General features: G+C 39.7%; 1 protein-coding gene and 1 long non-coding RNA gene across 3 annotated transcripts in view; one reads left to right on the forward strand and one right to left on the reverse strand.

The window, feature by feature from the left end:
- Window positions 1-25,185, forward strand: part of PACRG (parkin coregulated) — a 512,384-nt gene that overhangs the window by 262,080 nt on the left and 225,119 nt on the right. For both annotated transcript variants that reach the window (XM_060614499.3, XM_060614497.3), the window contains exon 3: window positions 20,241-20,412. In XM_060614499.3, the coding sequence (XP_060470482.1) occupies window positions 20,241-20,412 (172 nt within the window). The remainder of the gene's footprint in view (window positions 1-20,240; window positions 20,413-25,185) is intronic.
- Window positions 1-25,185, reverse strand: part of LOC132666386 (uncharacterized) — a 41,545-nt gene that overhangs the window by 5,430 nt on the left and 10,930 nt on the right. The window lies entirely within an intron of this gene.

A 25,185-nucleotide genomic window follows, 5' to 3' on the forward strand; every position in this document is an offset into this window, starting at 1 on the left:
TGAAAGGAGGTTGCTACACATTTACAGCACCCCACTGGGAGCAAGGACAGGAAAGATGGTTTCTACCATCATGGATGATTTTAATTTTAGTTACTTTGGGTGGTGCCATATTCCCAATCATAATGTAATGGCATGATTAATATTTTAATTTGCTAAATCAATCTACTCAAATTTGCTGAATCGATCTACTAAAATTAATTGCTAATGCTGATAGTACTTTGTAAGACTGAAGGCTTAACTATCTGAAGCACTTTTTCAAACTTACCCTGTTCAATTTTCCTTTTCCATTATTTTTGTCTTTCTGTATAAAAACTGTCTAGACCATCAAGAATTTGCACTCAGGGACTCTTTAGTTCTCCTGTTTCCCATAGTTCTGACCTTCAAGAGACTTGTATGAAGGCTGTACCCTGTGCTGAGTCTAACAAACAGCAGTATTCTGGAAACTGCTAGGCAGCATATTGTGGGTCATAACATGTAACCCTGGATGGAGGCAGGATCTAATAGAACTAATAATCTGGGCCTTGTTGGACACACACCATGAACTGAAAGTAGAGGGGACTAAGTGAAATCAAACTTATTTAGGTTCATTGTTCTTTTTTCAACTGAGAGGGACCTCTCAGTTGAAAAAAGAACAATGAACCTAAATAAGTTAGGATTGATGAGTGGGCAATTCAATCACTCCCTGCCTTTGGGCAAGTCATTTTACCCTAAATGGAATTCTGGTTCTCACTTGTGAATCAAAAGTGGGTTGAAATGAATGATTTAAAATCATGCAAAATGACATGTTGCTCCCAGATGACTAAATCCAGAAGGTCTGAAACCAACACTTGCTTGACATATTTTGTGGAAATTCCCAGAACAACAACAACAAAAAAAACCCTAAAATAAAGGACATTTGATCCAGAGAGGATAGAGTAAATTAATAAAAGAGTAGTTTATTCATTCATTTATTTACTCATTTTTTCCACCCACCCATCCATTTCCCAAGGTCTATGTGACAGACGCTGTGACATACTAACTTCTGGGTCAGATGTCAAACAGACATAAAGAGAGACAGACCTAGTAAGAGAGGCAAATTATAAACAGTGTGTGTGTGTGTGTGTGTGTGTGTGTGTGTGCGCGTGTGCGCATATGTGCATTCACACATGTGGGGAGAGGTACTGAGTGGTGATGAGAATAAATGCCTCCTACATACAAAACATTGTAACCCTCTTTATTGTCTGTAATTGTTATTTTCTTGCTTTAGAGATTCCATTTCCATCATGAGATCCGGGAGGTGGGAGAAGAGAGAGAGAGAAGGATTTGGAACTGATCCTGTCTTAGTGTTTCATTTCCCTTCCTCCCCTCTCTCCTTCCCAGTTGCTGTCACCGGGGTGTGGGAGGAAGTTTAGATGGCCTCATACCGGTCCCATGGAGCATGTACAGCCTCATGTGGTCTTTGTCACTTCACTTCCCCAGGCGTTCAGTTGAGCTTGTTGGTCACCTCACAAGGTTCATGGGTGTGGGACTCTGTCCTTGTACCTGTTGTGGAGGAATCTATAGTAGGAATTGGCCCTTGGTCTATTCTCTTGGCCCCGATGATGCTTGGTGGCTTCTTTTTTTTAATGTTTTTTTTTAAAAATCTTTGTTGTTGTTGTTGTTGTTGTTTTGAGAGAGAGATAGAGACAGAGCACACGAGCATGGGAGGGGCAGAGAGAGGGGGAGAGAGAGAATCCCAAGCAGGCTCTGCACTGTCAGTACAGAGCCTGATGTGGGGCTGGAACTCACAAGTTGTGAGATCATGACCTGAGTGGAAACCAAGAGTTGGACATTCAACTGACTGAGCCACCCAGACGCCCCTGATGGCTGCTTCTAAAGCTTGGTGGCTGGCTCACAAGGGTGCCGCTGAGATTCACTTGTGTCTGCTAGCCTGTCTCTAGCTTTGACTTGTCACTTCCAGTCTCCGTTGTGTTTTGAAACTTCCCTGGGCTATGTCTAAGAAGACAGGTACAACAGGCAACCACTATTATTTACCAATATGCTCATGCACCCTAGAATGTTCCCCGACCCTCGCTGGTTGTTTATAACATACACACATGCAAATACACAGGCCCATGCACCTACACGCACATGTGCAAATATAGAGGCCTGTGCACCTACACACACACGTACAAATACACAGGCCCATGCACCTACATGCACACATGGAAATACACAGGCACATGCACCTACACGCAGATGTGCAAATACACAGGCACGCACACCTACACATACACATGAAATACAGAGGCACGTGCACCTACACACCCACATGCAAATACACAGGCCTGTGCACCTACACGCACACGTGCAAATACACAGGCACACACACATACACACACGTGCAAGTACACAGGCCTACGCACCTACACACACACATGAAATACACAGGCCCATGCACGTACACACACACTTGCAAATACACAGGCACGTGCATCTACACACACATGCAGGACTTCCATCCTGAGTGGGGGTGGGGTTTCTGGGGCTCTAATGCTGACAGTTCTTCATCTCCCCATCTCCCCATCTCCCCGCCTCCCCATCTCCCCCTCTCTGCTGCCCCTTCCCTACTCCTTACCTTCCTTCTTCCTCTTGCTTCCCTACTCCAACCAAAAAGGCAATAGGAGGTCTAGTTCATATCACTAAATAGGTAAATATTTGAGCATACTTTTAACAATCACCATGTAATTGTAGTACAATGCGTCCGATGCTATCGTAGAAAAGCAGAGTGATAATGGTAACGATTAACATGCACCTGACACTGTTCTGGATGGTCTGCATGAATGAACTAATGTATTATTTACAACAGACAGTTTAAGTATGTGCTGTTATCATCCCATTTTAACATCATTGAGGCGACTTGTCCAAGGACATACAGGTATTTTAGTGGCAGAGGCAGGGAGAGGATTGGGATTTGGGCTCCAAAACCTACACTCTTCCCTGCCATCAGATGACTGTGTGTGGATAAACAGCTAAATGGAAATGTACTCCATGAAAGTAGGACATATTCAGCAAAGAGTGAGGTATTTGGTATAATTCGAACTTAGGTTGTGGGAGCAAAATGTCAGAACGTTAAGCTGGAAAGGGAATTTGGGGACAGATTCTTTACCACGGCAAAAAGCTTATGATATATCTTGCATACACCTAGCAAAGGACATTTGGAAGACAAGTAACATAGAATAATTTTTTTAAAGAAGAGTCCGAAGACTGGACAAAACAGGAGAGAGATTGGTGTTGAGGGATCATCTGAGAATCTGCCCATTGATTAATTCGTTCAACAAATACGAATGGCCTATACACCGGGAATGAAGATGAAATGTTGCAGACTGGAAAAAAATGGGTCGATCATGGCATCCAGAGCTCACAATTTAGTGAGGGTGGCAGAATGTAAGCAAATATATAAGCACAACAAATGTCCTCGTAGCAGCAGCACCTGCAAAATACCATGCTTTCTTTCTCCCGAGAGAGAGTGAGGAGGCTTTCTGAGCTGGGTGCAAAGGTATGTTCCATGGAAACTGAAAATATTTGAACACAATTAGGTTCCTTTAAGTGTGGCAGTAAAATAATGGATCCCATTTGCCTAATATACCCAAGTTCTTGATAAACATGAAATATTTTGCATATCAGGTACCTTAGTTGACCATGTATGTTTACAGTGACATGAGTATTCAGCAACCATCATTTTAGAGTATTTGATTTACTCCCCAACCAAAAAAATCCACTCATTCAGCAGATTTTTAAGACTCAGAGGAAGCAGGTGACACCAGGTATCAGTGGACAGCCAAACACAGTTCCTCCCCTCAGGGAACATACAAACATATCTTCGTAAACTTTGTTGCAGCTGAAACACGATGGCATCACATTATCTGCACAAGTGGCCATGTGAAATTAGTAACAGAAGGCAGTAAAGACAAAGTCTAGAGAACCCAGGACAGAGAGAATAGGAGGTACAAAAACTTTAGAGATATACCAGGACCACAAGGAAAATCCTAAATTGCAATGCTTCATCTTCTCTAGGGAAACCGTCTTAGCAGACATGGAAAAGGCAGGGTTTATTTTAAGAAGAGAGATACTGCATCCCCAAATTGGGTAATGAGGAGAATGAGAATGACCCTTCCACTGTGGTTTTGAATTTTCTCTGTAACCCTCACCGACTTGAGGGAAATAGCCTTCATGCTGCGTGCCAAGAAGTTGTGTCTGTCTTATGATAAAGAAAGCATAGCAACATTTTAAAAACTCTGCTTTGATATCGTGATTTAAGATGATGCTTGTTTCCAGAATTACAGCCTGGCAGACAGATTGTATATTTTCCCACGTGTCATCGGTATACAACGCTAGAATGTCAAAATAACTTGATTTTTAAAATATCATGTTTTCTACAAAAGAAGTACACTTAGTGATGTGGCCCAAGGTTAAACTCGGAAGCAGAGATTCTATAAGACAGATGATAGTTTCTCATTAAAAAATTGGCAGAGGTTTTAGTTGATAAATGCAGTATCAATACTTTTACGGGCTGTTACTTAACAGGCCAATACGTACATTTTTTGTAATTTGAGAAACAATCTTATTGTCACGCTCAAATAGAATACATTTTACAAAGTACCGTGTTACTTTAATGAAGATGAGATCTTCAACATTTTATGTTTTTATCCCCTAGATTTATTGGTCTACCATGCAAACCCAGAAAGAGGGTGTCATTTTCTATAAAGATATTCTGACCTCCTTGAAAGTCCCCCGAATCACCGGCAGACGTTGATGTGTGCCCTGTTTTAACCTGTGAGCTCTCTGGGCTCCGTGTTCTGTGTCCTTCACAAATGACCTCTGTTCTTCAATCACTTTAGACAAAATGACAGCAGGACCAGGCTAGTTTAAGAAAATGTTGGCACAGCCAAAAGAAGATCCTTTTTCTCTCTACAAAGGGAACACATCAAAATGTAAAGACCATGGTAAATATAGAGGAAGTTGACTGACAACTGCAGTTTGCAGAGAAGTAACTCAATAATGAAGACAAAAGAGAGCTCTTTGGTGGCTGTTTTATAGCCCACATCTATTGTTCCTTGTGTTACCCAGGCACTGTCCGTAGCTATTTATATGCACTAGCTCACCGCCTTCCCTAGGCAGTAGGCACGTTGTTGTCCTATTTTGCAGAGAAGGAAACTGAGGCCTAGAGGGACCGAGTGGCTTGGCCGCGTCCATCCACTAGTGAGGGAGGAGTGGGACTCTGGAGTCGGAACCCTTCGCCCTCCGTCCTCACTGAGAATCCACAGCACATGTCAGCAACTTGCCTTACACATCCTAACACAGGATCGGGCTGGCCGGTGTGCCTTTTACTGCTTTGGTGGCCTCTCTCCTGACACCTTTCGCCTTGGCTCCCTCCATCGGCGACTGCCTCCCCAGAATGCTCCAGGCACCTGAATTACCTCCCTTTCTTTGCATTGGACCAGTGACACGGTCCAATTCTTCCAGCACTTGGAGAGGAGCAATTCAGCTTTCCAATTTTGGTTTTACCACAGGATGTAAACATCATGCAAAGCTGAAGCACACCAAAAGGTGTTTTGTTTTTAAAAAGAAATTCAATCGAACTTTAATTGGTAAGTCTGTGGAGATATTTTTAACAGTAGGGTCTTTCCATGTCTCCTTGCCTGGTTCTGGCAGTGACGCGTGGAGCGAAGACTGGGTCACAGACTGTAAGCTTGGCCAGCCCATTCCTAGGCCTAGCGGGACACAAGCTTTTGGGAGGGAGGAACACGGTATTTCTGAGTGGTGAGAATAGTTCTCTCTTCATGCGATGGTTCAAATTCCTTTGTAAATATTTCTGGCCTACTGGGAAAAAATTGGTTTTATATTGCCGCAAAACAATTAGCACCTGACTTGTGTTCCACAGTCGACGTACCTGATTTCATATAGCTTGTCAGTTTTCATATTTCCAATAATTGCCATTTGTTTCCCCTATGATGGGTTAGCAGGGCATTCAAGCCATGTTTTTCCTTAGAGCAAAGTTCATCAACACTAGTTGTCTTGCCTGATACTCTTAGCTCCCTGCCCACCAAGCCCTCTGCCTCTTCTGTTTTCCTAATGGGGGAGTCCTCACAGGCTCTCTCAAAGATCTCGTCAGTTCACGCTATTATAAGACCACGGCCTTTCTGAAATGACTCTGAAAATTGTCTCACCGGTACTACCCTATTTCCAAAACGCAAAATGTGCATCTTACATCTTTAGGCAGCTCCGTCCAGAAGTCTCCCGGCTTACATCTGAAACTGAACTTACGGCCCGTAATTCAGCCCCTTCCCAATACCAATGCCATTTCCCATGTTGGAAACCAAGCCATTACATAGACTCCATCAAGTTCTTTATTCTCCCATGTCCATTAATCATCCAATCCTGTATCATCCAATCCTGTAAAGTATTCTGACATTCTTTTCCTTCTCCTGTCATTTTCAACCTACTTTCTAGGTCAACACCACAATTCAGGTATGTTGGCTGATGATTCTATGCCTAGACATGTACTCCTGTATTTTGATCTTTCTAAGTTATCCTGTACTACACGGTCTGGTTATACTCTGTTAACACACACACACACACGCACACGCGCGCATGCACACACACACACACACACACACACACACACACACACAATGGATTAAAGATTTAAACATAAAACTTGAAACTATAAAACTCCTAGAAGAAAACATAGGGGGAAACCTTCTTAGCATTGATCTTGACAGTGATTTCTTGGGTATGACACCAAAGCACAAATAGACAAATGGAACTACATCAAACCAAATAGCTTCTGCAGTGCAAAGGAAACAACAAAATAAAAAGCAATCTATGGAACAGGAGACAATATTTGCAAACCTATATCTGATAAGGGGTTAATATCCTAAATATATGAGGAACTCCTATAACTCAACAGGAAAGAAACAAATAACCTGGGGCGCCTGGGTGGCTCAGTCGGTTGAGCATCCGACTTTGGCTCAGATTGTGATCTTGCAGTTCGTGAGTTCGAGCCCCACATCGGGCTCTGTGCTAATGGCTCAGAGCCTGAATCCTGCTTCTGATTCTGTGTCTCCCTCTCTCTCTGCCCCTCCCCCACTCATGCTCTGTCTCTCTCTGTCTCAGCAATAAACATTAAAAAAAATTAAAAAAAAAATAACCTGATTTAAAAATGGGCAAAAGACTTGAACAGACATTTCTCCAAAAAAGACCTACAGTGATCAACGGTATATGACAAGGTGCTCGACATCACTAATCAAATCCTCAGGGAAATGCAAATAAAAACCACAACAAGATAAACAACCTCACACCTGTTGGGACTGTTAGGATAGCTATTACCAAAAGGTAACAAGTATTGGAGGGTATGTAGAGAAAAGGGAACCCTGTGTGCTCTTGACAACAATGTAAAATGGAGTCGCTGCTGTGAAAAACAATATGGAGGGTTCTCAAAAAGTTAAAAGAGAGAAATCATACCGTATGTGACAACATGGAGAAAACTTGGAGAATTATGCTAGGGAAATAAGCCAGACACCGAGGGACAAATACTGGATGATTCCATTTATAGGAGGAACCTAACAGAGTCCAACCCATAGAAGCAGAGAATAGAATGGTGGTCCCTAGGGACTGGGAGGGAGAATTTATACCTGATGCGTATAAATTTTCAGTTATGCAAGATGAATAAGTGCTAGGCTGTTCTTTCTTAAATGGTATTTAATCATGTCAACCCCTTACTTGAAAACCATCTGTATTTTCCTTATGCCTGAAGTATTCAGTCCAGTCACAGTGGATGGCAGAAGGTGCCTTCCTGCCTCCCCAACATTATCCAAACTTAACTAAGCACTGTCTCTTGATGACCTTGTGTCCAGTTCTCACCTGCATGTCTTTGCTCAGTATGCTCGCCCCTTCCCACCTTGCAAGGCTCATCAGGATCCACCTCTCCAGGGAAACTTTTCCTGTTACTCCAACCCATAACTATCTCCCGTTCCTCTGAGCCAGGGCATTTTCCTATATACCCTTGGGATGTACTTCTCATTTGGCATTTAATCAAGTACTACTTTGAAATTTTACTTACTTTTTTTGTGAGGGTATTCTTCTTTTTAAGAGAATAGAGAAAGGAATTAACATCATTTGGCACATGCTATCTCATTTAATCCCTGTGATAACCCTGGGAATTAGCTATCTGTTTATAAAAAGTGACCTAAGGCCCAGAAAGGCACAGTAACTCTCCACTAATCACAGAGTTTGGAAGTGATGAGGTTCAGTACATGCAAGTGATGGGTTTGAACCTTGATCTGCCCAATTTCAAACCCAAGCTGCTCTCTGTAAAGGCAGACTGTTACTAATTCATTTTCTCCACAAACTGCTAATATTAAAATGTGAATCCAATGGAGGAAGTCGTATTTCTCATCTTTTTCCTACCCACTAATATCCCCATCTCTCCTTGACATTCGGCACAGCACTATAACTAGCGTAAGCTATTCACTATATCTCTCGCTTTAGTTTTTTAGGTGAAATTTGACTAAGAAATATAAGAACTTGTGTGTTTAAACAACTTTAATAAGTTTATATCTAATCCCTGAAAAATACATGCATAGAAAAATTATATGCTGATAAAAGAGGCAGTCAATACTGCCATCATAACAATTGCTTTCCTAAAATTGCTTCCTGACATTAACTTCACCTGAATTAATCCTTTCCAAACCTCCTTAATTCTACCCATTTGGCTGAGTGCATTAAAGGTCACAGTACATTATCTAATTTTTATAAATTAATGCCATGTTTTGCAATTAGCACCAGTGGTAAAAGCCACAAGTGATCTGTTTCCAACTCTGTCCCAACTTCTAAAACTGCAGAACTTTCCAGGTCTATCATTCATTTCTTGCTTCTCAGTTTGATTAACACTTGTTATCCCCAAATATAAGTATCTCCTCTCTGCCTGTGACAAAATCATACTATTTTTAGCATTATATAGAAATGTGATAAAGGAAAGAGAAACTCCAAAGATGTGGATTAATTCATAGTTTGCTCCTTTTATGGCCTGTTGGTTTAAAAAACTATGCTATTTTTAAGTTTTTAAGGAAATTCCTTTAACTTTATGACAGGTGACCAAAGGTGGGAATGTTCACAGCTATAGAGCAAGGGATTATTTCTTCTTTATTTATTACACTTGAAAGTATCACTCATCGACTGCTGCAGTTAGGAACATACAACTCCCAGATAATAAAGGTTAAGTGTGCATAAATTCGAGATCTGCTTACAACTGACCTTTAGCTGTCTTGTTAGCATTTTTGACAGAAACTTAAAATAAGGTTATTCCATAAAATAATTTGATTCTCCATTCTCAAGTCCAGATTTGTTACTCAGTAATTAATACCTTTCAGCTAGACAGAGCTTTCAGTATTGGTAGTAAAGCAACAAGCCATCAAGATGGTGAAAAAAGGTGAGCAGGTCAACGGGAAGAAGCAAGAAGCACTGGGCTCCAATCCTCACTCTGCAACTGCTTGGCATGTAGTCCCAACGTGTCACCAAGACTCTCCACTCTTTATAGATTGAATTGGACAGGCTCTGGGGCACCTGGGTGGCTCTGTCGGTGGAGCATCCAACTTCAGCTGAGGTCATGATCTCACAGCTCATGGGGTCAAGCCCTATGTTGGGCTCTGTACTGACAGCTCAGAGCCTGGGGCCTGCTTCGGATTCTGTGTCCCAATCTCTCTCTGCCACTCCCCCACTCATGTTCTGTCTGTCTGTCTCTCTCTCAAAAATAAATAAACGTTAAAAAATTTAAATTGGACAGACTCACCATCTTTATAAGATTGAGTCCACCCATCCATGAGTATAGTCAATATACTCATTTGTTTATAGAACACTGTACCATTCTTCCATTTGTGCTTATCAATAACCTTTCGTCCTTGTCCCCATAAACGTCTTATGCATTGACTGTTAGCTTTGTTACCAGTTTTCTTTAAGGGTTTGTTTTGCTTTATTTCTTGCGATTGTGAATATTTTAAAAAATATTTTCTATGTAGTTTTTAGTGGCATATGGGAATGCTATTATTTTTAGTGTGCTGATCTTTTATGCAGCAATTTTTCTGAACTCTCTTCCTAATTAAACTTGTTTGTAGATTCTCTGGGCATTCTATGTACATAGTTAAATCATCCTCAAATGACAAGAGTTTTGTTTCTTCCTTGCCAATATTCATACGTATTTTACATTCCTCCTTAGTTAGAACCTCCAGTGCAATGTTGAGATGATAACAGTCTCCTTGTCTCCTTTGCATGGATTTCTCCATAATGAGAATACTCCTAACATTTCACCGTAAAGTATGATAATTTGCTGTAGGTTTTTGCATTGAGTTTTTATTTTTTAATGAATGATTTCATCAAATGCTTTGTGTGCATCTATGAAGATGATCTCATTTTTCCTCCTTTGATTTAAAACTTTAAACATGCTGTTGAAGTATCCTGGTGTTTCTGCAGTACAGCCTACCTGCCACAGTTTTTGTGTTTTTTTAAAATTTTTTAATGCTTATTTATTTCTGAGAGAGAGAGAGAGAGAGAGAGAGAGAGAGAGAGAGAGAGCACAAGCAGGGGAGGGGTAGGAAGAGAGGGAGACACAGAATCCGAAGCAGGCTCCAGGGTCTGAGCTGTCAGCACAGAGCCCGATGCAGGGCTTGAACTCACAGACTGTAAGATCACGACCTAAGCCAAAGTCAGACGCCTAACAGACTGAGGCACCCAGGAGCCCCTTACGTGGCCACGGTTTTGAACATGCCACTGCATTCAGTTTGCCTCGTGCTTTATTTCAATTCAGTGAGATTGGGCTGAGCGTAGTGACAAGCTTATGCTGGCCTCTGATAGTGAGTGTGTCGTTTCCTTCTTTTTCTGTTCTTGAAAAGTCTGTACAAATGGGACATTTTTCTATTTTTTTAAGGTTAGATCATTTCATTGTGATTCAATTTTTAACATGTTATTTCTGTAAGGATTTTCTCTTTGGTCTCTTAGTGATTTAAAAGTGTCTTATTTAAGGGGCCCCTTGGTGGCTCATTCGGTTAAGCGTCCGAGTTCAGCTCAGGTCATGATCTCACAGTTCGTGAGTTCGAGCCCCACATCAGTCTCTATGCTGACAGCTCAGAGCCTGGAGCTTGCTTCGGGTTCTGTGTCTTGCTCTCTCTCTCTCTCTGCCCTGCTCACGCTCTCTCTCTCTCTCTCCCTCTCAAAAAATAAATAAACATTAAAACAATTTTTTAATAAAAGTGTTTTTAAATTTCCAAATATATGGAGGTTAAAAGTTTGCCTATTGTTTAGTTAGTTCAACATTTGTATTATTTAATTTTCTTCAAAAAAACGTGACACATATGACATAGATATTTTGGAATCTCTTGAAACTTACTTTGCGTCTTACCACTGTTCAGTTTCCTAAACTGTCTCTAGGATGCTTGTAAAAAATCTGTCTTATCTAATTATTCAACGCAAGGTTTTATAGAGTCCCATTAAGTAGACCTTATGTCTAAAATGTGTCTAAATTTCATACTGAAAGGGAAACAAATAATAATAATTTAAAAACTCAGAAAACGAAAGCAATCATGGGGGTGACTAGCTAGCCCACCAGATACTAAAATCTGTTATACCGTGTGATAATCAAATAAAAATAGTACTGGTTTATGAATAAGAAAGTCCTGTGAAACAAAACAGAAAGTCAAGAAGTAGGGCTTTCTAATCAGTGAAAGATTATTTAATAAATACTTTGGGACAACAGGATAGCCCTTGGATAACAGTTACAGTTTGAAGAAAGTCTCCCACCTTACACCAAGAAAAGTTACAAATGGATTAAAGATTTCAGTATAAAGAAATCATAAAAATACTAGAATAAACCATTATAAATTGTCTTTTCTAATTGTTTCTATTCTTTCTGTTACAAAATGGGGGAAAAAAGCTTTTTAATGATGACTCAAAATTCAGAACCCCACAAAAGATTAATGAATTCTAAAACAAATAAGCAAAAGTCTTCATGGCAAAAAAATTTTTTTTGAAACTTCCATAACATACAAAAGTTATATCTCCACAACATAAAAGAACTTAAGAAACAGAGAGAGAAAGAAAAAGAGAGAGAGAGAGAGAGAGAGAGAGAGAGAGAGAAAAGAAAGCAAATATCAGTGGTGGCAAAGGATGTGAAAAGACAACTCACAGGAAAGGGTGTACAAATGGCTTTCAAAAATATCTTTAAAAGGTGATTATTCTCACATTAAGAAAAATGGAACTTAAAGCAACACTGAAATATTGAAATTTACCTGTAATATTGTCAAAAATCCAAAACTTTGGTAGAATTTTCTTTGGATAAACAATGGAAAAACAGCTGCTGTCATTTATTGTTGATGAAAATGTAATTTAGTACCATCCCATGAAGCACCATTTGGCAATTTCTATCAAAACTGCAGATATTATACATCCTTTGAGAAAGCAATTTCCCTTCCAGGAATTTATCCTAGATCATACTTATAATTACCTTTTTGTTTTTCACTTTTCTGTGCCATTATATTTTTTAAATTTTTTTTAACGTTTATTTTCTGAGAGAGACAGAATGCGAGGGGGAGAGGGGCAGAGAGAGAGGGAGACACAAAATCTGAAGCAGGCTCCAGGCTGTTAGCACAGAGCCCAATGTGGGGCTCGAACTCACGAACTGTGAGATCATGACCTGGGGTGAAGTCGGATGCTATACTGAATGAGTCACCCAGGTGCCTCGACAATCTTTTAATAAGAGAATTTAATCTATTTATACTTGTGATAGTTACTTATATATTTGGATCCATCCTACATATTATGTCCTCTTCATGCATTTTCCTGGGGGGGATGTTTGACCAGCCTCCTGTTGGAGGACTCTGTCTTCTGTCGATAGAGCTTTCTTCATTCCGTCTACTACATTCTACTCTCTTGAAAGTTAATTTCATTTCTATTCTTTCCGTGAGTACCCTTGCACTTTAATACGCTTAATTAATTTTAAAGCTAACCGATAACCTTATTCCTCATCCTTATCAATGCAAGGAACTTACTTTGATTCAGATCACCTTATCATCGTCTCTACTTTTGCTTTCTAGTATCGCGACCTCACTTTGTAACCTCACCACAATTGATGATTTTTTTTTTTAATTTTTATAGTCAGTGCTTACTTGGTCTTATCCATTTGTTCAACAATTTATTTACTATTATCTCTTGCATCTCATTTCTTTGTCTTGTGCTCAGCTTATTCTTTAGTACATTTTATCCTTCAGTCAGGATGATGATCTCTGGGTTAAAACAACAAACAAAGAAACAAAAATCTCCATCTTGGTCAAATCCATTTAGTTTGCCTTTATCTTGCATGCTGGTTTGGCTAAGTATGGCACTGAAGATTGCTTTTCAGTGTGTTGAGGGAGTTTTACCCTGTCTTGTGGCCTCTATTTTGTCAATGAGAAGTGTAATTTCAAGTGTAATTTTGATTGTTTATATGTAATCCGTCTTTTGCTTCAGATGCTTTTAAATGTTTTCCTTGACTTTGGAGGTTGATAGTTTTTCTGAAAAGCGTCCAGATTTGCACCTTCAGTCTGAAGATGCACATCTTTCTTCAATTACGGAAGATGCGCAGGCATGATTTCTCCAAATACTGCCTTTCCTGCCTCCCTGGAACCCCCCTGGGTCACGTGTGGGAGCATCCCAGATGGCGGACACCTGTGCTGCCTCTGCGTTGGCCTTCCAGGTTCTGTGACCCAGTCCCCTCCTTTTCTTTTCATCTGGGGTCAGCCTGTTCACCAACGACTGGATTCTTAAGTTAATGATGCTCTATATTCTTCAGGAATCTTATTTAGTTCTTTCCTAAAGAATGCAATATTCTACGTTTTAAGCATTTAAAAAAATTCTTTCCAGATTTATTCTGTAATTTCTAGTTGCTAGTTCCAGAGCTCATTCCCATGCTCACTGGTCTAGTCAGTCTTCCTTATGGTGGCTCCATCACCACGATGGTGCTAAGTGTTAGCGGGGTTGTATTTTCTGTGGCAGCCCTATGCACCTAGATGATGCAAGTATTAACACTTTGGCATTTGCTTTGTCTGGGCCCCAGAAGTTTCCTTCCCAAGGTTGAGGAACAATGTTTTTTTCTTAATTCCCTGACTTTACATTCCCCTTCGGGTTTCTCTTTCTCAAAGGAGAGTTTTCCCATCAAGAGCTTTGTCACACATCAAGCTCTCTTTCTCTTTCTACAAACTTTCTTTCTGTTTCCACAAATATATGAGAGTCTTTCTGGCCCCCTTTTCACAGGGCAGCCCTTCTAGGGTTCTACTTATATGCAGGAGTCTCAGCTTATCCCTTCACTTACCAAATGGCCTATTTGCCTGGACTCTGGAGACATTGAAACCTCAGTCCCAGGCTTCCCATCTGGTCTATATCCGATATTCTCTCAAGCCACACAGCATTACCTCTGTGACTCTGGGTTTTGTCTTTAAGTCTAGCATCTGAGGATTTCCTGACATCGACTTTGCATTGAACACACTTTGGTGTTTTTCAGACTTTAAGGGTCCACGTTAAGCTTGTCTTCCAGCCTGTGTGAGGTGTCCTTCTTTTTGACACTTGACATACAGCATTTTTCATGCTAAGAAATCTTATTTTTGCATCAAAAAATTCATGTATCTGTACATAATTTTAACTGTATATTCAGTATCACTGAAAAAGTTTAAAATGATATTCTTTCGGTTATTCATCATAGTCACATCCACATGCATTTGAAAAATAAAAGTACATCCATGTTTGGAATATGTTACATACACTGTCCAAAAGACAGTGTGTAATGCCCATGTAATTTGTGAGACCTCTTTCAATAACTCAACAACCTCTTCAAGGAAGAAGAGTGGAGCTGAAGCTTGATTTTAGAAATCCTATAATAAGTCCAAATGAAATCATAATATATTAATAGATGATTATACTATTAGATAATTAGATAACCTAAACTATTTTAGATTAGTTTGTGATTTTTAAGCAAGATCCTCGGTTCTGATTATAGGAGTTGTAATAGCAGATATTTCCAATTATATTTCATTTGCTAATTGAAGCAAAGATATGAAAGTGTAAGAATAAGTTTCTAATTTGAGGTTTATAATGAAAATCATTAACCTCATCGTGTTTCTGACCTTTCAGTATAGCATTACTACATTACACATTTGTTACGGGGATAAAAAGTTATATATGATGGGCCAGGTAAAGTTGGAATTTTATTGCTTTTGACCAAAGGTCACTGCGAGATTTAGAGATAACTTGTGAGTACTGTGTGATCTTTAAAAAGTTATGAAACATAAATTTTAAAGAGAGAGAGATTCTGTGAGTAAAACTAATTGATGTTCCTGGAGTGAATGTCCAAGTAATCATCGATCAGTATATTACCATGTAATTTTACCTGATGTATCTAAAATGGCCCTTGTTCTGTGATGGACTTCAGACAAATTTCTTTTAATTCTGGATTTCTTGCATAAATGTTGAAGAAAGTTTCCAAAAGTTTATAAGTTTGAAAACTAGTATTTTTATAGTAGTACTAAAGAACTATAAAGTGTAATATGTCATTAAAACTAATTAGCCTAAGACCAAAATAAAGAAAAGGTTTGTTTCTAAATAAACAGTAAATAAATAACCTTTTGTAATCTAAATGAACAAAAGAAGCCATCGATTGAAAAGAATCCTAAGGGATAGTAGTCACCATGTCCTCATTTATCTTTTCTTTAAATTTTGGTTTTCATCTTGAATTATTCTCAACATCCATATTTTTTAAAAAAGAATTTGTATTATTATTACCAAGATATTAATTATGGACATACATTAATATGTTCGTTTTGATGATACTGTGAAAAACAAAACTTTTCCTTCTGAAGTTTTAAAAATAAATGGAATAGCAAATTAATCCCTAAATGATTTCTAATGAGGCTAAACAGAAACACCAAGAAGCAAACCATCCTGATTGTCTATTAAAACACTCATAAAATTCCTGAAATGTAAATAATCATTGCAATCCCAATGGAGGAAACATAGCATTTTATTTGTAGAATACATAACATTGTAGAAAATTTAAATCTATAGAAACCTACAGGCCCCATCATGCTACAAGGCCAGTGATCAACACCAGGCCCTCTGTGCACTTTGCTGCGGTCCTCAGTCTTGGCTCTAGAGATGGCCATTCACCATCTGGCCATTGTTCCCTTAACTGAGTATCCTCTCGAAGGGTTAGCACAGAGGACAGATTCGAAAGGTCGGAATTGAAATTCAACACGTGCTTCTTGAGTATTCACCTGTTATGTGCCTTTCAAACGCCCTTTCGGGCAATGACAGAACTTAAACAACAGAACTTAAAAAGCTGCAATGAGTACATGATAAAGTGTACCTAGCAAATCAAACGGAGTTGGTCGGCAGTGATAAGAGGGTCTTACTGAACTGAAATCTAGATACGAGGCGTTGCCAACACCCCAGAGGTCTGGAGAGAAGGGGAGCAGGGCTTTCAAAGATAGTGTCTAAGGAGGAACAAGTGAGGCTAGTCTGGTCAGAGAACAAAAGGCACCAGTGGTTCCAGAGAATAGTGTTGCAGAAGGATGGTATGATGCAACAGGACCTGGGGACGGATCAGGGAGGCCCTGTTGAAACTTGAGTCAGGAGCAACCACAGATCAGGACCCAAGAGTATGGAGAATGGAAACGGGAAGGCAAAAGTGGAGACAAGGACATTATTGGTTGCCGCAAGCTGATGGCTTAGACTAAGCAGGATATATGCAAAATGGCGGGAAAGGAAATGAAATCAGAATTTGCTTGGAGATGTAATCAATTGGAAAATGATGGACTGAACACCTGACTTGAAGGAAGGAAATCAAGGACGGCCCCTAATGCTGGGGGTGTGGGGTCAGGAGGCCCAGGGCCAAGTGTGTCACATAATGAGAACAGAAAAGAGACTTGAGGATTAGACAAAGTGAAGGTCACTGGCGACCTGGGAAGATGCACCTGCAGTGGAATGAATGGTAGACAGGTGGGCTGGAGAGAGAACAGGAGTGAAGAAGCATAGACAACTTTACCACGGACAAATGAAAACGATGCGTAGCTGGCAGAAGCTTTACAAAAAAAGAAAAGTACATCAGAGAGAAGTCAGATATATCATTAAACAAAACACACATGATATCTCCTGATTGTAAATGGAATGTCAGAGGATTTACCAAGGCCTAGGCCACATTCTTCACCCAAAACAATATTATAATAAAAAGAGGAACCCTAGAAGATATTCAAGTAGTAAAAAAGTTATGTACAAGAGAAGTCGCCCTATAGCAAACAGAGAAATAATCTATACTATTTCAAGTAGTTTGTGACCTCAAAATATACTGACAAGTTGTTATTCCATTAAGGCAACAGATCTACAATGATATCAGATATACCAAATAATTGTCAAATGGGTCAGAAGAACTCACGGGAAAAGGATTTCTGGTAGAAATGAACGGCTATGGTCAGTGAGCTTGTAGTTACAGATCTAGAGGTAATCTTTTCTTTCTCAACTTCTCTCCCTCAGTCTTCCATTCAATTTTGCTGCCCCTCAATTGCTGCTTCTTTTTTTTTTCTCTCTCTCTCCTTTATTCTTTCTTCCATTGTTTTTCTTTCCTTCTTTTCAAAACATCTGAGAATAAGAATAGTGTGTGCTCAATATTTATTAAGACATATTGTGAAATGGGAAGGAAGGAAAAAAAACAAATGCAGCTTTAAGCTACTCAGAAAAGATACTGTGAAAACATAATGCCAGGGGAAGGATGGAAGGAGGAAGGAAGGAAGGAAGGAAGGAAGGAAGGAAGGAAGGAAGGGGAAAAAGATACAGTAGACAAACCATGGCGATATTAGTTATGGCAATATTAGTGTTTGAGTAGACTGAGACAGCCTGCATTAGTAATGATAAAGGGATGGAGACATGAGGATAAATGGAATGGTCACCAGGAGATTATAATTATGCCTAACAACAGAGTCTAAGAAGTAGTGTCATGTCCTGCAGCCAGAGAGTCTGGTTTCAGATCCCAGCAACCTCTCCTACTAGCTGCAGACCTTAGGCAAGTTATTGAACCTCTTAGTGCCTCAGTTCTCCATATTGAAAATTGAGATACTGATAATTGTTACCTCTTAGAGTTGTTATAAGGATCAAATGAACTGATGTTGTTGATGTTGTTGGTATCGTGGCCCCAAACAATACAAAGAAACATAGCAACAGAATTCCAAGGGGGAAAATGGCATGTCAGCAATCTTAGTAGGAGATTTTTAATTTGCTTCTCTAAGTGATGAAAGTTTGTTTTAAAATGTTTGAGAAAGACATGAGGTAGCCACAATAAAATATTTAAACAGGGTGTCTTATCTTTCACATCATTACAGAAAAAAGTGAGAAAAAAATCTACATTTTAATAAAGCTGCAAAAGAGAAAGGGAAAGTAGATGTAAGACAACAACCAGGGACCAAAAAGGAAGAGACAGAAATAAAACCAGACATAGCGATAAATGTGAATGGCTTAATGTATTAAAATAAATAAAAAGCCTTAGATAACGTTAAAGTACAAAATTTAATAATTTGCTATTTACAGGAGACATGTACATGTGACAATGAGCTAAAAGAAAGAGAATTAGAAAAACATCAACAATATAGAAAAAATATAGTACAGATAACATATTATTAAGAACTTAGGCTACAATGTAAAATTATAGATAATAACATTGTACCTTTTAGAGGCTGAATGGCATAGCAGTATTTTTTTTAATTGTACAAAATAGTGTTCTCAAATGTCTTCAAATACACAGAAACCCTTGAGAAGGTTGGCATTAGATATATGTTCCACAAAATTTTAGTGTGAATAAAGTAAATTCGATGAATATACAAGGAATATAAAATAAAATTGATGTCTGTATAAACCTCCCTGTGGGATTCATTTTCCAAGGTCAATTCCGAGAGAACAGCTAAACATTGAACTCCTAACCCCCTATTTCCCCAGTTGGCTGGGTGGTCCATGAGCAGACTGGAGACAAACCTCCCACTTGGGAAACTGCAGGACATTTGATTCACCGAGACCTACCGTAGACACTTGGAAATGTGGTGGGACGGTTACCAGTTACTCATACCCATGGACAGGCAGGTGTGTGGCTGGAGACTCCAGAAAGCTGAGAGAGAGCTGGAGGGTATAAAAACCTCCTCATGGAAAAGGCGGTTGCTCTAAGGTCTTGATGAGCTCCTCATTTGCTTATAAGGTGATCATTGGAAGCTGCATGCATTCGTAAGGACTTGAAGACACGGCAAGTATGCACCTCTTACTGGAAATGCTGCACCCTTTGCTCTGTAAAGCAGTCTGAGTCTGCTGGCTTCTTTCCATCCATGATATCACCATCACTTCTGTCACCTTGCAGGTAGCAAGCCAGGTCATGGATACTGCAGACAGGGAAGGGCCTGGGCGAGAACAAATTCCCTGCAGCTCCCAACACATCATGTCTTTTCTCAACCCCAGAATTTTTGTTTCTATCCCCCATTGGTGCTGCATATTACTGCAAAGGTCGGGACAAGGAGGCACAGAGGCATCATTGAGGGTGAAAAATGTAGCAATGGAAAAAGTGATATATCTCTGTTCCCAGATGAGGCAGGTGAGAGAGACTGCGGTATTTTGATTTTGAGCTGTCTTGATAGGACCAAGATTCCACTTGTCATGCAGGTTCCAGGGAACATTCTCGCAATCATATTTGATTCCTCATTCGCATACTTGCCAGGCCCCGAAAAGACACATTTCACAAGAATATATTAATGTGCAGTCCCTATTAGGTTCTTGTTAGAAATTCAGATGCTAATCTCTTTTCAACTGTTTTTTTTTTCATTTTATTTTCACATATATGTTTCAACATACGCACGATAGACTCCTTGAATCCTTTTCAGTATTGCGTTTGTGCCAAAGAGTGAAATATTAACGAAGATCCCCAAAACAAATGCTCCCAGTGTCGATTATTATTGTTTTAATCTCTTGAAATTGAAAGGGCGGTGATTGTAACCCCATTGCCAATAGAATAAAGACATGATGACGTACTTCAGGTTGTGAGACGAGTTGCTTTGTAAAATGTTCCCAAAGTCCTGGAGAATGTGCTTCCCCTGAGTTGGTTGACAGCTTCATAGCTGGTCCGGCCACGCTTCGCCCCAGTGTTGTCTTCACATGGCATTTCTTCTCTCTCCTTTCAGGTGGAAATTGAGAAGCTGGATTACCATCATTATTTGCCTCTGTTTTTTGAGGGGCTCTGTGAAATGACATTTCCCTACGAGTTTTTTGCCCGGCAAGGAATCCACGACATGCTGGAACACGGGGGGAACAAGATTCTTCCTGTCATTCCACAGCTCATTATCCCGATAAAAAGTAAGTGAACAGGTGAAAAAGCATCATTCAGCTTATAAGGTGCCGCTTTTTGACAACTTGCTAATTAAACAATAAAACACAACAGGCTGACGCTTTCCCCAGGTTTTGCGGGAATTTTATAAATTGACTTACAGGGCCAGACATCCCAAATCTACTATGTCCCATCATTGATCCTGCACCGAAGACTAACCACATAAATAAATTGCATGGGGTTTATGCCAACTTAAGCTGCTCCCCAGTAATGACACAAGCATTAAGATTAATTTACACATGCAGAAGTCAAGTATGTGTCTTTGTATTAAACGCTACCACTGACTTCCAAGTTCTTTTAAAATGACATCCCTAATTTTTAAATTACAATATAAACCCAATCACGTTTAGTATCTTTTAGGTAGTAGGATTCGTAATTTTAAGGAAAAAAAGTCTGGAATGGAGAATTACTATTACTAAATATTTGAATTTTTTAATCTGTAATATAGGGAAACTCTAGAGTAACCCTGTCATTGACGTCATCTCTTTGTTTATAGAATGAAATGCTTTCTTCCTATGGCCACATTCTTCAGATATGAGTCCCTCTGGACGAGCTGGCTGAAGAAAACCCTCTCCCAAAGCGTTTCTCAGATTTGCACTCATGGGATGGCCTGTAATGGCTCCCAAACAAGGCCCAAGTTGTCCTCATGTTGCTTCACAGCTGCTGTTGGCCCTTATAATGGAGCCATCGTATTGGGATGAGACTCCAGGAGGGGACGGCCAGCCTCTCAAGTCTGAATGGCCAGGTCTGGGCCACCATCCACCATCATGCCCCGGTTGTGTGTGTACCAGTTGCCCATCTACACTGCTGCTGCTGATAGAAAGCAGAGGGGTGGTGCTGAGCACCTCCTGGGCAGGGATATCCCACCATTTCCCAGCCACAACTGCCCTAGGCAGCTCTGCCTTATTCCCTAGTCCAGGATGAAGGACTTCCTGGGATGATTGACAGGTCACCTGCTTAGTCTCCTAGCCTCTGGGGGAACCCCACCCTCACTGTCTCATAGGTGCCCTTGTCATGTGCTTTGACTAAAACAAGAACTAAATGGTTCAACGTTGGGTCATGTCCCACAGCCTGGCTCATGTAATCTTATCCATGGTGACCTTTTTATTGATTTGAATTAGGCCTCATTAGAATTCCAGGTTTGGGGCAGTCCTGCTGTCACTGTTGAAAGTGAATCAACCCCGAAACTTCCTCTCATGTTTTTGAGATTTTTTTTTGGTCAGAGATCTGTAACTGACCACTCCAGATCTCCACCAAGACACAGAAGTAAAACCAGGTGAAAGGACAGGCGACCTGCTGTGAAAAGTAATATGGAGAGAGAAACCACACTTTAAAACCATTTTCCTTTCCCTTTGTGCATCAGCAGAGTGAAGGGCTGATCTTTGAAGTCCTTCAGGAAGGATATATAACACTGAGTTACAGTAAAACCTTTTCCAAATGTGATTTATTCTAACAGCTCACAGTTTTTGAACATGTTAAATTCTAGCTGAAATGCTACATTTTCTAAAGAATGATGCACAAGTTTTATTGACAAATAGAAAGGCCCAGAACATTCTCCCCAGAACCTATCTTTACAGTACATGATCCTTCACCTCCTGCCCCCAGCAGAATACCAGCAACATCTGGAAGTCTGTTCTTTTCTTTAAAAGAAATTGATCTTATTAGAACCACTGTCTTCTCGGGACTTTTTGCTCATATCTCCTTTAAAAACACTGATGGGCAGAAAGAGGGTTTCTAAGTAATATTTTGATTTACTGTTTACGATTAAAACATACCAAAGCAGAGCATTGCAGACCAAGGTGAATTGATTTTCAGTTTTGTTTGATCTGTATTTTAGAGATGTTTAAACGAGTTAAGAGAGAAGTGATGTGTTCTAAGGACAAAATTCACAGTATGCACATCCTAGAGGTAATTTGCTCACAAGTGAAAACATTATTAAGAACTCTGTAAACGTGTTTTGTCAGGTAAAATTAACTATATATGAATTTGGTAATTCAAGGTTCTAGAGGCAATGAAAATTTATTCTGGTAGATATCGTTGCTTTTCTTCCTGGGCTTCTGCTATTATATACTGATCCTGAATCTACCTTGGCTTACTTCTCCATCTGTTTACATCACTGAAAGCCAATTTTTTCCCCCTCGGGAAGGAATACTGATTATGTAAGATCATGCACAGTTCCATCACAGTGTGAAAAATATTACGTGCAAAAAACTAAATCTTTCAGGTGAATTCTGGAATGAGGCTAACTGATCTAGAAGCAGGCTGATACACATAATTGGCATAGCACGTTAATAGGGGTGTGTGCCTTACTTTCAAGCTGTAATATTAGAATGATTTTGGCTCTCTCCAGGGGCAAAAATTAATGTCACCATCACCAGCTGGCAGTTTTTGAATAGTTTTTCTTGAATTCTAACTAATACCTCTAGTAGTAAAGCAAAATATAAAAACTCCCAGCAAGGGTAAGAAGGGGAATGGGCTTCCTATCTACTTCTAGAATCTGGGGTTGATTTCAGTTAATTACAAGGCTCGTCACACCAATACAAAAAAAAAATTAGATACATTCAATGACTCTAGACTTTCTAATGTGAAAACAGGTAAGAAGACCCTTTTCTTTCTCATTCTATCTTTTGTTCAAGACCCCAAGTGGGGTCATTCAGTAATAACCAGAAGAGCACACACCTAACACCTCATTCCATTTATGCTGCTTTACAGTTGTTCCCCTTACCTCCCACTTTTTGGGTTATTCTAGGTCAGAAACTCCAAGAAAGTACCAGTATAAAGTAGTCAGGGTTGGCAAGGGAGCACTGATTGCTGAGAGCAACCAGAAAACTTTGTAGTCAAGGATGAGATGAACTCTCTCAGCAACCTGAACCATGGGCTGTAGATTTCCATTTACTCCATCCAATTAGGAAAACATAAATCCATCAAAATACAGAACAATTCCAGGGAGGAACCTCTAGAAACTTTGCATATTAAACTCAGAAGGGGATTCCACTGGTGTCCAGGAGGATGAAGAGGTGCCGAGAGCAACCACAAATGCTGATTGTGGGAATCTCTCTCTTCAGTAGAAGCAAGAACAATAACAATAACACCGCCACATGGCGCCATTCATAAAACGCTGCTTCACACAAGAAGGAAATATCTGGAACAGTGACAGAAAAAGAATACCTCAGTGACATTTAGTGTAGGATCCAGAAGAAACCTGTAGAAAGTTGTATGACATCCTCGGGATGCAGGAAGATGTGGCCTCTAGGAGACAGAGGCGGAAACCCACAAGAGGAGACAAGACTGAAATGAAAATAAACCAATGCTGAGCGAGACAGGGAGACTAAAGATGACAGAGCACAAAAGACTCAGAGTCAAGACTCAGACTCAGACAAAGACTGTTTAGTCAAGAGACTAAAGATCACATCTGCACAGCGGCATCGGGAATGATCATCATCTGCGCGGCACCGAATTGTCAATGGAGGCCACCACCTTAGGACGCTCTCTCAGAAAAGACGAGATAAAAATAAGGTGAGAAAGAATATAAAATGGAGAACAGAGACATAAACAGGAGCTAACAGTTATAGGGAGTCCCAAGAGGAAACATCAAAACAATGGGAATAGAAATGATAATGGCAAAGGTGATCGAAAGACATTTTTTTCTGAGATAGAAAATACCCCTTATTTTGCAGGTAGAAAAAGCTCGTTGCAGTCTAAAGACAATGAATAAAGAGAGACCCGTATCTAGGCACATTTAGTCAAAAAGCTTAGATTATAACATAAAGAAAAGCCCTTCAAACATTTAGACAGGGAAAAAGGCTACACAACAAAGAAATAAAAATAACCGGGGCTAAGAATTTTTCCAACATTAATCTGAGACAACAATGAGAATCAGAAGAGAAACACCTTGAGTACATTTCATCCAGTTCACATGAGCAAAAGACATGATGTATATAACAAACTGCATGAACATTTGAGGGGAAAAAGACTTATAAGCATAATGTCCACTTGCCTGTCGTACAAGAAGTTACTGACAATATGCTTTAACTCTCAGAAAGTAAAGCAAAGTTAAGAACCCCAAAATGAGGATGTCATAGTGTGAATTAAGAGCCACTGACTCTCAAGTTCAGTTTAAATAGTTGATGGAAAAGAATTTGAAAACTGCATGAAATCTCAAGTAATCATTTTGGAGTTAATGTGTATAAAAGGCCAGGAAACTTGGGTCTAAGCCTTCAAAATCAATGGGAATGATGGAAGTGGTCAAAACAGAACATACATGTTAAAATGACAAACACTGAGTAGAGAGCAAGGAAGTGCCATGAGTCAAAAGCACAAAATAAGGTGAAAAACATGAAGTCAAAGATATTAGCTGTGACAATTGACTTTCCAATTGGTTTGTGGGGAATAAACCGAATATAAACTTTCTCTGTGTATATAAAACTAAATAATACTTAAAGAGTTTAAAAATAACTGGTGCAGCCACTCTGGGAAACAGTATGGAGGTTCCTCAAAAAACTAAAAATAGAACTAGCTTACGACCCAGCAATTGCACTACTAGGCATTTATCCACGGGATACAGGTATGCTGATTCGAAGTGACACATGTACCCCAATGTTTATATGTTTATAGCAGCACTGTCAACAATAGCCAGAGTATGGACAGAGCCCAAATGTCCATCGATGGATGAATGGATAAAGAAGATGTGGTATATATATGTGAATATATACATATATATATATATACGTATATGTATATAT

Source organism: Panthera onca, chromosome B2 (genome assembly GCF_046562875.1).
Source record: "Panthera onca isolate mPanOnc1 chromosome B2, mPanOnc1 haplotype 2, whole genome shotgun sequence".
In the NCBI taxonomy this organism is placed as follows: domain Eukaryota; kingdom Metazoa; phylum Chordata; class Mammalia; order Carnivora; family Felidae; genus Panthera; species Panthera onca.